General features: G+C 62.7%; 2 protein-coding genes across 8 annotated transcripts in view; both read left to right on the top strand.

The window, feature by feature from the left end:
- SPAG5 (sperm associated antigen 5) overlaps positions 1-11,191 on the top strand; it is a 35,043-nt gene that overhangs the window by 8,160 nt on the left and 15,692 nt on the right. For 2 of the 4 annotated variants that reach the window (XM_038375421.2, XM_043499187.1), the window contains exons 1-4: positions 6,715-6,890; positions 7,925-8,071; positions 8,597-9,846; positions 10,814-11,006. In XM_038375421.2, coding sequence (XP_038231349.1) covers positions 6,846-6,890; positions 7,925-8,071; positions 8,597-9,846; positions 10,814-11,006 — 1,635 coding nt within the window. In that variant the 5' untranslated portion in view covers positions 6,715-6,845. Of the gene's footprint in view, positions 1-6,271; positions 6,891-7,924; positions 8,072-8,596; positions 9,847-10,813; positions 11,007-11,191 lie in introns of those variants that run through there. The other 2 variants (XM_038375419.2, XM_038375420.2) reach the window with 2 other exon arrangements.
- On the top strand, positions 37-6,624 carry RSKR (ribosomal protein S6 kinase related). 4 transcript variants are annotated; one of them, XM_043499188.1, is made up of 12 exons: positions 37-1,373; positions 1,556-1,807; positions 2,322-2,405; positions 2,496-2,552; positions 3,076-3,145; positions 3,651-3,758; positions 4,038-4,078; positions 4,611-4,638; positions 4,891-4,980; positions 5,069-5,157; positions 5,783-5,893; positions 6,040-6,624. In XM_043499188.1, the coding sequence occupies exons 1-12, from the start codon at positions 1,326-1,328 to the stop codon at positions 6,262-6,264; spliced, it is 1,203 nt and encodes a 400-aa protein (XP_043355123.1). In that variant the 5' UTR covers positions 37-1,325; the 3' UTR covers positions 6,265-6,624. The 4 variants fall into 4 exon arrangements, with proteins under 4 accessions (XP_043355123.1, XP_038231350.1, XP_043355124.1 ...); XM_038375422.2 differs by having other exon boundaries at positions 2,496-2,564; XM_043499189.1 differs by lacking the exon at positions 2,322-2,405.

Below are 11,191 nucleotides of genomic sequence, written 5' to 3'. Positions count from 1 at the left end.
CCCCCACTCAGAGACCTACCACTTGATGGCTAGTGCGGCCGCACGGCCCGCTGAGCTGCTTTCCCCTGGTTTACCCCTTGCTCTCTGGTGCCAGCTGCAGCCTGGCCTGCTCCGTTCCTCCGAGTCCCTAGCAGGACACTGCTGTGCGTGCTGCAGCCCTGCTGTGCAGTACAAGGGTTTGCTTGGTCTGTGAGTCCCAGCTCCCCAGACAGCGGGGGGACTGCTGGGGGTGAGGTGCAGCTGGAGGTGACTGAGCTGATCTGTTACCCCCCACCTTCCTGGATTGTTTATCTAGCCTGAGTCCAGATTACTGCCTAGGGGTAGGAACCTTTCCTGTGAGCTGCCCCTGGGTTAGGTGCCATGAACACCCCTTGGCTTCACCCTGCTTGTATGTAACGTCTCCATTCTCCCAGCTGTGTTGCTGTCCCTATCACGTGCCTTTGCTCTGGCTGCTTTATAAACAGGAGCTGGGTGGCTTTTTTTTCAGTCCATTCCCCCTGCTCTGTGCTGGGCCTCTCAGTGCTGTTTTGGCTAGGGAAGTCCCATGCTGCACTGTGCAGCTGGGCCCAGGAGCAGACCTTGCTGGGTTCGGACTAGCCTGCAGCTCTGTTTTCAGTGGCACCCCTCCCTCCATCTATCGCGCTGGTAGAGGCACTCCTTCCCACAGTATCTTCCTGCCAGCAGGCGCCCAGGAGAGAGCGTGAGCTCCCGCGGCTGGTTATTGTCTGTGGGCCGGGGGCCTTGGCTGGGTCCTGTGTCCACAAGGGCTGAGCCCCTCATTGCGATGAGCAGCAGAAGCAGCTGCTGGCTGAGGGAAGAGGATGAACCATGGAACTAAGTCTGTACAGCATGACCTGAGCAATGTCCCTGCCCCGGCTGCAGTGCTTGGGGTAGCTAAAGCCAGACCCAGCAGGGCCCATGTCTGCCCTGGAGCCCATCACCATTACGGCCCTGCTTGGCCTGGCTCCTGGAAGCTGATTAATATTCAGGAGGTGGGCGTAGCCTAGGGCAAATTGTCCTGAAGAAACAGCCACCGGGTGCGTCCTAAGGAGCGAACAAGCAAATGGGCAGGGCTCGCACGCAAGGAAGCGGGGTCGTGGGCTCAGCAATAGGCGTGTGCGGGGCGGGGCTCGCACGCAAGGAAGCGGGGTCGTGGGCTCAGCAATAGGCGTGTGCGGGGCGGGGCTCGCACGCAAGGAAGCGGGGTCGAGATTCCGACTATTTATGTAACCGGCCCAGAGGGGATTAGCTGCGCCGGGCGCAGCGGCCTCTGCTGCCAGGACGGGCCGGGGCCGGGGCCGGGGCCGGCGCAGGAAGGAGACGCGATGGGAGCTGCCAGCAGCGAGCCCGAGCCTCCGCCGGGGCCCCGCCAGGTGCGTAATGGGGGCGGGGCCGCAGGGGTGCCCCCTCCCCCCGCCCGGCCTTGGGGTGCCTGCCCGGGTCTCGCTGCCAAGCGAGTCCACGTGTCCCGTCCCACGCAGCTGTGGTTTCTGTGCCCTGCCCCAGAGCTGGCTGCAGCGGGGGCTGGGGGCTCATCCTTCTGCTGGCTCTGCAGGGCGGTGGCCTCGCAGCCGAGGTCTCCTGGGTCCGGAGCTGGAAGAGCGTCTTGGCTGGCATTGGGGTGACGGTGTCAGGGCTGGAGCGCAACTTGGCCGCGAGGAGGTACCTCCAGCAGCAGCGAGGCCCGGGCGAGAAGCTGCCCCAGCTCGGGGAGAAGGTGGTGACGGGGTGGCCAGTCCCGCAGTTCATCTCGCTCTTCCTCCCAGAGTTCCCCATCCGGCCCCCCCTGGGACAGCAGCAGCTCAAGGTGCGATGCCCAGCTCTGAGCCCTTGGGGGGGGGGGCTGGGGCTGGGAACAAGACATGGCTAGGGTCCATTGGCCTCTTGTGGCCTGCATGGCCCTTTGGGGGCCCAAGCCGGAGTCGAGGAGCCCAGCAGTGCTGGCACATGTCTGCCAGGGCTGATCCCATGCGTGGGAGTGTCGCAGCAAGCTCAGGTCTCCAACTGGGACTCAGGTAGCATCTGTTCCTCGGCCCACTGCTCTCCCTCCGGCCCTGGGCAACTTTCCTCTCTGAGAATGCTGGAGAGAGAGAAGGCCCCTGGGGTTCTGCCACGAGCCAGTCTAGATCCCAGCAAGGGGGCGGGAGGCTGGGATGGTTCCCCCGCACACCTACTTCAGCGCTCTGTCCAGCCTGGCCAGGAGACACTGCCCTGGGTAGTCCCTGGAGCTTGTCCTAGCTGAGTCCCATGCTGTTCTCGTGGGGCCTGGCCCTGCTGGTAGGAGCAGTCACACCCCACGCTCACTGGTTCCTTCCTTTTAGATTCTGGGCTTTGTTGCCAAGGGCTCCTTCGGGACAGTCCTGAAAGTGCTGGACTGCGGGCGGGAGAAGGTCTTTGCTGTGAAGGTGGGTGCCTGTCACACTGCCCCCCTTCCCCAGGGCGCTGCTCCGTTCTCCTCTGTTGACTCACTTGGGCCATGGCTCCTTCTCTTCTAGGTGGTCCCCAAAGTGGAGGTGCTGCGGCGTGACACCCTGAAGCAGTGCAAAGAGGAGGTCAGCATCCAGGTAGCTGCCATTCTCCTTGGGAGCATGGGGCGCATAGGAGGGGTAGGGGTATCCCTCGGGAGGGGTGGTTTGGGGAAGAGAATAGACTCCTGAAGCTGCCCTGCCCCAGGGGCCTGGCCAGCTGCCCTGAGCTCAGTCTGTCACCTAGCCTTCCTGGCTCAGGGTCCCAGGCAGGCCATACCTGGCCCCGTCAGCTCAGGGCACCAGGAGCACCGTACCTTCCTTGGCACCACAGCTTCAGCATCTGGTTTGCAGATGTGCCTCTTACCCAAGTTACCCAGCTAGCTCTCCTGAGCCCTCTCCAGAGATGCCCGGGGGGGGGGGTCGGGGCCTGCCCCGGGTGAGGGCTGTATCCCAGGGAGGGTGGGTTAGGGCGTGTTGGCAAGAGGGATGTCCTGAGTCTTCCTTCTCCTCCCTGCCTCATCCCCTTCTTCTCCTCCCTGACTTCTCCCCTTGGGTGTCCCTATCCCCAGCTCAGATACTCATGAGTACTGTTTTTCTTTGTCCCCAGAGGCAGGTCAGCCACCCATTTGTTCACTGCTTAGGGGACAGCTGGCAGGGACAGCGGCATCTCTTCATTAGTGAGTCACCATCTGCCCCCCTGGGGTCTCCCTAGAGTAGGGGCTCCTCCCGTACACACAGCTCTGTGCATCTGACTGACGTTAAAACCTCTTCTCCACCCTCAGCACTCTGGCAGCTGGAGTGCAGCCTGGCTCTGCCACCCGCAATCCCCTGTGGATTAGGAGCTGCTTTGTGGCTCACTTCCCTCCCCCATGTCCACCATGGCTGGGTCATGTGAGCAGGATAAAGGCAGTTCCCTCTGGCAGGCCTGGGCTGGTACAGTTCTCTTGGCCCTCGGGCAATGAAGGGATCTGCAGCAAAGGGAAGCAACCCCACTGTAAATATCAGCCCTGGCCATGCCTGCTCTATGCCCTGCCTCCCCAGCAGGTGAGGCCCCTTGCAGGCAGGGTCTGTAGATCTGTAGGGAGGGAGTGGGGATGGCATTTGCCTGGGGTCCCGGCTCTCCCCAGCTGGGCTGTGTGTGCTGGGCCCCCCCTATGCTATAGTGTCTGTCTCCCTCTGCAGTGTGCACATACTGCAGCACCGGAGACCTGTACACGCTCTGGGCCTCCTCCGGGTGCTTTGCGGAAGCCACCATTCGCCTGTTTGCAGCTGAGCTGGTGCTGGTGCTGGGTAAGTGACCTGCTGAGAAGTGCTTACATGGGAACCTGTGCTGGGGCAGGGAGTCCCTATGGGTTCCCCTGGTGCTGTGTGGCAGATGCTGCCAGCACCCTGGGATCTCTGGGCCCTGGGGAGGGGGCTCTTTGTGGGGCAGAGGGGCCAGATGTGAGCTCCTCCCTGCCTGCTAGGAGCTGCTGGTGAGACAGCTTCCCCTGGACTGGGTCAGGCCTATGGTCCTCCTCACCATGCCTGGTGGTACTCTGGTGGCTCTCCTCCTTTCTCCTCTTCCAGGTTATCTCCACGACCTGGGCATTGTGCACCGAGATGTGAAGGTATGAGTGCCCTGGGATAGGGGGTCTGACCTGTCCTGTCCCTCACTGGACTGAGTCAGGCACATGCTTGGGGCAATGGGCTCCACTGCAAGGCTCTGGGCGGCTGCCCTGCTGCTGGGTTTGAGTCAGTGCTGGCTGGCAGGAGCAGGGGAGCTGGGGGTGGCAAGTTCCTCTGTGGTGGGGGGACCTCACCTCCCCCCAGACCCCAAACTTACATCTGGTGGGGTGGGAGCTGGATTCAGCTGCTCCGCTTAGTGGAGGGTGTGGGCAGCTGCCCTTTCCCCCACTAGTTTGGGCGAGTGCTGCCTGAGGCCTAATCCAGCCCATTTCGGACCCTGGGCGGCTCTTAGAGGAGGGGCTGGTCTCCTCACACAGGCAGATGTGTGGAGTGTGAGCTGCAGGGGGCCCTCGCAAGCAGTCTGATGGGAATATGGCCCTTTCCAAGGCCCGCTGGTGTGTCCTGGCCGAGCAGCCTTACTGGGCTGAGTACACCCTGGACAAGGATGTAATGTGACCTCTCTCTCCTTTTCAGATGGAGAACGTACTCCTGGACGAACGTGGTAGGTGCACTGCTTCCCCCCCCACCCCCGCCACTAGGGGGTTGGGAACGTGCTGGACTTGAGCCTCTGTTTCCTGGGTGGGGGGATGCTGGACTGGCAGCGTGTGGGATGGGGGGAATACCAGGTTGGCCGTGTCTGTGTACAGGGCTTGGGTGGGGGGGGGATGCTGGGCTGGCAGTCTGGGGGCAGCAGGCTGGCTCCATGGGGGCATGGCTCTTGCAGGGCTGTGATACAGTGTGTGTCTGTGCACAGGGCACCTAAAGCTGACAGATTTTGGGCTTTCGCGCCACCTGCGCCGAGGGGAGCGGGCTTACACCATCTGTGGGACCCTGCAGTACATGGGTAAGGCTGGCACGGGCTGCTGCTGGGCAATGGGGTTGGGGGGCAGGGCACTGCACAAACCCTGACTGCTTTCTCTTGGGATTGACAGCCCCAGAAGTGCTGAGCGGAGGCCCCTACAGCCATTCTGCTGACTGGTGGTCTCTGGGCATCCTGCTCTTTACTCTGGCTACTGGGAAGGTGAGGTGACGGGGCCGGGAAGAGATGCTAAGGAGTCAGATTCTCTATCACTGGGAGGCAAGGAGCTGGGGCAGCATCCCTATTGGTCTGGGCACCCAGCCCTGCTATCCCCTGGAGTCATGTTGGCCAGTGGGAGGGTCTGGGGGCAGAGGAGAAACCTGTGTTCCCCATCTCTCCCAGATCCCAGCTGGATGGGTCACTGGGCCCCCCTTCTCCTTGTCCGAAGGCTGCTTCCACTCTGCAGCACTTCCACCAGCGCTGCCGGAGTCTGCTGGCAGGTTCCCTGCTTCCTATCCCCTGCGCATGCATTGGAGCCTCTGCCGCTGCCATGGTCCGGATTGTGGCTCTTGCACAATCGATCAGGGAAGGGCTTGAGCCCAGAGGGGCTTGGGCCTGCTGAGGTCTGGAAGATGGTATGGGGGGTGTCTGATGGGTACCTGCAACCAACATGTGGTGCTCACGCTGCAGCCTGGCTCCTGCCCTAAGCTGCCCCAGCTTGGACCTTGGGGCTGGTGGGCCCGTGCAGAGGCAGCGGTCGATAGGAGGCAGTTCCCTCTTCTGCGCCCACTGCTCTTTGGGAACGCGTCCTTCCGGGGGACTAACAGCCCGCTCCTGTCTCCCCCAGTTCCCGGTTCCTCCTGAGCGAGACCACCTGGCCATGCTGGCAAGTGTGAACCGCTGCAGCTACGAGAGCCCGAGCTCCCTGAGCCGGGGACTGTCCCTCCTGCTCAGCGAGGTAACTCCTTCCAGTCCCTCCTGCACTCGGCTCCCTGGCCCCCTGCTGCCGCCTCCCTGGCCCATCCCCTCTCCAGCAGGGCAATGCTGGCTGAGTCTATCCCCGGTCATGCAGCCCGTTCTCACGATCAGGCTCTCCCTCTCCAGCTCCTGTGCCGAAACCCCCTGCGGCGCCTGCGCTACCTCCACCACTTCGAGAGCCACCTCTTCTTCCGGGGAGCGACCTTTGACGCCGAGCTCCTGCAGAAGCAGCCGGTGGACGTTGTCGTGGCTGCACGGCAAGTGGAGCAGGCGGCCCTGGAACCATCTCTCGCCTTTGCAGACTTCGACTGTGACCTCCTGGCCGCCCTGAGCCGCCCCTGGCCTGGCTGAGGCAGAGCTGACCCTGCTGGAGCTCCAGCCCCGTTCGAGGCTCCATCGCCTTACTGTTGGCGGGCTGTGACCAGGCCCCCGGGGGCCAGCCAGGAGCCCCATTCTGTACGCTCAGGAACCCCCCTAGTGCAGCGCTCCAGCCCAGCCCCAGCCGTCTCAGGGAGAGCAGCAAAGGGCACCCAGCCCCCTGCCCAGCAGCGGCTCCCCTCATTGGTGGCCCCTGTTCCCAGGCCAGGCTGGGGGCCCCCCCTCAGGTTAGACTCGGGCCGGGCCGGGCCGGGCTCGTGCACCCCCGGGGCCTGGCGGCGGGACCCCCGCGCCGGGCTGCACCTGACCAAGCAATAAAGGGCGTTTCCCCTGCTCCGCGTGGCGTCTGTGGGGAACCAGACCAAACCGCTAGGGGGAGCCCTAGGCCCGGGGCCTGGCGCGCAGGCCTGGGCCGAGAGACGGCGTCGCCCCGCCCCCTCCCGTAATGACGTCGCTGGCGCTGCAGCCAATGGCGCTCGCGCGCGCTGTTCGAATGGCGGGTGCCGCGGCTGGCGGCCAGGGGCAGCGGAGCAGGTCGGGTCTCGCGGGTCACCATGGAGACCGCCGGGCCCCGCGCGGGCAGCGCGGCCGCGCGCGAGGTGAGGGCGGCGAGCCTGGGTCTCCTGGTCGGGGGCCCGTGTCGGGGTCGCTGGGCAGCTCCGCCCGGGGTCCCCCCCACGCCGGGCCGGGGTCCCCCCGCCCCGGGTCTCCGCTCCCCCCCCGGGCCCCGCCCTGGGTCTCCGCTCCCCCCCGCCTGCCCCCCGGGCCCCGCCCCGGGTCTCCGCTCCCCCCCCGGGCCCTGGCTCCCCCCCCGGGCCCCGCCCCGGGTTTCCGCTCCCCCCCCGCCTGCCCCCCGGGCCCCGCCCCGGGTCTCCGCTCCCCCCCCGGGCCCCGCCCTGGGTCTCCGCTCCCCCCCCGCCTGCCCCCCGGGCCCCGCCCCGGGTCTCCGCTCCCCCCATCTGCCCCCGGGCCCTGGCTCCCCCCCGCCCCCCGTCTCCGCTCCCCCCCCGGGCCCCGCCCCGGGTCTCCGCTCCCCCCCGCCTGCCCCCCGGGCCCCGCCCCGGGTCTCCGCTCCCCCCCCTGGGCCCCGCCCTGGGTCTCCGCTCCCCCCATCTGCCCCCGGGCCCTGGCTCCCCCCCGGGTCTCCGCTCCCCCCCACCTGCCCCCCCCGCCCCGGGTCTCCGCTCCCCCCCCGGGCCCCGCCCCGGGTCTCCGCTCCCCCCCCGGGCCCCGCCCCGGGTCTCCGCTCCCCCCCGCCTGCCCCCGCGCCCTGGCTCCCCACGCCCTGGGTCTCCTTCCCCCCCATCTGCCCCTGGGCCCTGGCTCCCCCTCCCCCCCCCGCCCTGGGTCTCCGCTCCCCCCCGCCTGCCCCCGGGCCCTGGCTTCCCCCCCCCAGCCCTGGCTGTCCACCCTCCCCCAGGCCCCACCCTGGGTCTTCGCCTCCTCCCCAGTCCTGGCTCCCCCACCAGGCCCTACCTGGGTCCTCCCCCGCAGCCCTGGCTCTCTGCCCTCCTCCGGGCCCTGCCCTGGGTCCCTTCTCCGGGCCAGGCGCTCCCAGAGACACCCCTGGCCAAGGAGAGCCTGGCGGGGGGTGCAGCCTGTAGGGGTCACACGTGGGGTTTCTTGTGTCCAGCCTCGGAAATCGGCCAGCCGGGCCCCGCTCCAGGACCTCTCGCTCCAGCAGCCGGCTGCTCCCCAGAAGCAGAAGTTTTCTCAAAGCGCGATGGAGTCTGCAAAACCCTCGTCTCTTACGCCGCTATTCTCCAGGCTTCGGCTGCAGGTGGGGGCTGCTGCTGTGGGGCTGGAGAGCGCTGACTCCAATGGCCAAATACAGCCCCAGTGGAGCGGAGAGGCCGGAGTCTCACGGGGCACTGACCCCATAGACCTCACGCAGCTGTAGGCCCGGGGTGAAGGGAGTCTTCTCCTGAGTTAGGCTGGCTAGCCTAGTTCTTTGAACCCGTCTGCACCATAGCTCTGACTCCATGGGTCCTGAGGAGCTGGGCGGGAGAGGGAGAAACAGCAGTTGGGAGGGGCTGGTGTCTTGCCATGGAAGAAGGTAAGGGGGTTCCTCCAGGTAGCGTAGAGAGCTGTGGGGCTCTCCTACCGCCCCTTCTGCGCTGAACACAAGGATGTTCCCTATATGCTGTCTCTGGAGACAGGAAGGAAGCTGGGAAAGGGACCTTCTGGGGTCAAGCTAGTCAAAGCCTGACATGCAGGATAGGCAGCCATGTGTCTGGGAGGTGCAGAACAGCAGGGGACAGGGATTCTGCGGTTCTGGACCTCATTATCTTCCCCCTCCATGCAGGATGGCAGAAGCACATTGCCTGGCTCACAGATGTCACCAGCAATAAAAATCTGGGCAGACTCCCTGCCAAACACAACGTTCAGCCCCAAAACTGTGGATGAAAACAAAGCTTGGTCCAACACAAAAGAGCAACAGCTGGGTCTGGCTCCCAATAGCTCCACACCAAAGGCTTTTGTGGCAGCTGGTAGCCCCCAGGAAATGGGTCAGGGGGAAAGCGCCATATCTGCTGGCTCTCTTCCTGGAGCTGAGCTTGGGGGGGACCTTGTGCTGGGGGAGGTCGGGACCCTGCAGGACAACTTTTTGGGGAGGAGGGCAGATGCTGCAGACACTTCCCAGTTAGAGAGAGAGGTGGAGAAGGATGAGGCAGACTGGCCATGTACACCTGAGACATCTCAGGCTTCTAAAGTAACAGTGAGGCTGGATGAGGATCAGGCCCATGTGACAATGGCAGAGAACGAGCCCTGCCTGGACAGTGACCCTTCGGACGCCAGGGCCATCCGAGACACTGCTGTTGAGCTGGGGGTGCCGGAGAAACAGAGCCATGTTGCTGTAGCAATGATCTCATTAGTCCCTCCTGTGTGCTCTCCTGAGAGGCCGTGCCTGCTCCTAGCAGGGTCTGCAGAGGGGTGTCACCCTGAGCAGGTGTCGGCAACACAGGTGCTTGGCAGCCCTCCTCTATCTGAGGAGAAAGGCATCTGGGCTGTGATTCCTGAGGCTGATTCTCTACAGCCTCCCAGCAGCCTGGCCACCCTGAAGGAAATTGAAGGACGTAGCAGTACCCTTCCTATCCCAGGGGGAGCAGAATCGGGAAGTTGCTCCCTCCCTTTTGATGGTGACCAGCCCAGCTTGCTGGTGACTGAAGAAGGCTCCCCTCGGGCTTCTGTCTGGAAGGATGTGGCTTCAAGTTCTGCTCAGAAGCCTTCCCTGCAGGGAGGAGCAGCAGCTCTCTCAACCCCAGTGCCCTCTCATGAGATTGGGTGCAATGTGGCTGGTACCATATCCTGGATGACCCCCCTGGCATGGCTGGAGAAGAACATGGGCACCTCTGCTGTGATGGAGTCCTTGAGGCAAAGCCTCCCGCTGCCAGCTCTGCAGCAAGATGCAGGCACAAGTGTCACCCCAGTCTCCTCCTGCTCTGCGGGGACCTGGATGACTCCCCAAGTGCTGCTGGAGAAGAGCATGAACACCTCTGTGGAATGGCCTGCCTGCGCAAAGGACAGTGCTGCAGAAACAGATTCTCTGCTCTGGCAGTAAGTTTCCTGGTTATCCACACACAATTCTGTTACTCTCGTGCTCTAGGGGCACCCACCTTTACCCAATTCCTAGGGCTCGGGGCATACTCTTTGCAGAACCTTTTACTAATGAAAGAGCCTTATACAGTATACCCTTATCCTCTCAACAATTACCAGGGAGAATACCCATGCTAAGCATAAAGTGCTCTGCTCCCCAGTCCTGGCCAGGCAGGCGGACTTTCCTGTTGGCCAGGCAAGGTCGATCTCGTCTGGGTTCTGGCTGCTGCACTTCACGGTTGTGCTGAGGGTTCTTAGCAGCTTTGGGCTGTGTCTTGGGGGTGAATTCTTCTTCCAGGTCTTTCCTCCTCCTCCTCCTTTTTCTCTTCCTTCTCTGCCGCTCTCCTTCTTGGACCCCAGTTTATACAGTGAAACTTGAGTCCTACTTAGCTGTGTCATAACCAGTCATTTCACTAACCAGTCCTAACATAGTGTAACAAAATTTTCTAACCTAATCATACCTACCACTTTAATTTATACCTAACAAAATTAACAAACAGATCATAAAGCCAAACAATAGAGAAAAGGGGACTATAAAGATAAAACAATAAAAAAAAAAATGAGGATTTCACAACCACGACTGTCAAGTGATTTCTTGCCAGAAAGAATGCTATCAAACTAAGTTTTCTTTAATCATTGTAAGATCTGTTTATTTTATCTGGTGATGGTGGGTGCTATTAGGACAGGAACCTTCTTAACAGCCCGACATTACATTGTTTTAATGTAGTTTAGATGGAATGTAAGGATCTGACTTTCTGCTTCTTAGCTAATGGCTGCTTCTCTTCTAACATGGCTACCGGAAAAGGTCTTATCCTTACATCCCCAGGTCCCTGGGGTTAGTCGCTGTTCCTGAGCCGGGAGCCATTTCTGTAGTTCACAGGGGTCTGTGCTCCTGAAGCCCCTCACAAATATCTTGTCCTCCCACCAGCTGTTCCAAAGAGCAACTGAGCACCCTGTCCCGGGCGGAGCTGGAGGGGCGGCTGGAGAGCACACTTATCATCATTGAAGCCCTCTCGTGCCAGCTGCGGGATTGGCAGCAGAGCCAGTGGCCAGTTCCTCGTCTGGGGCCGGCAGACCAGAGAGACGTGCTCACACAGACTGACGTTACTCACCCCAAAGCAGTAAGAGGGGCCCACTGTAGAGATGAGATCACGTGCGTCTTGGGTTGCAGTGGGATGCTCCAAAGCAGAGGATGATGGCAGGTGTGGCCAAGAGCTGTGCCTGTCTCCCCTCTGGCCTAGTAGATCAGAAACTTCCCCTGTTGCCTACCAGTTGATTGCGCTAGGTAGTTGTGGCAAAGCGGGAC

This window comes from Dermochelys coriacea, chromosome 17 (assembly GCF_009764565.3).
Source record: "Dermochelys coriacea isolate rDerCor1 chromosome 17, rDerCor1.pri.v4, whole genome shotgun sequence".
Taxonomy (NCBI): domain Eukaryota; kingdom Metazoa; phylum Chordata; order Testudines; family Dermochelyidae; genus Dermochelys; species Dermochelys coriacea.
The sequence above is the reverse complement of the archived record's forward strand: the minus strand, read 5'-3'. Positions and strand labels throughout refer to the sequence as shown.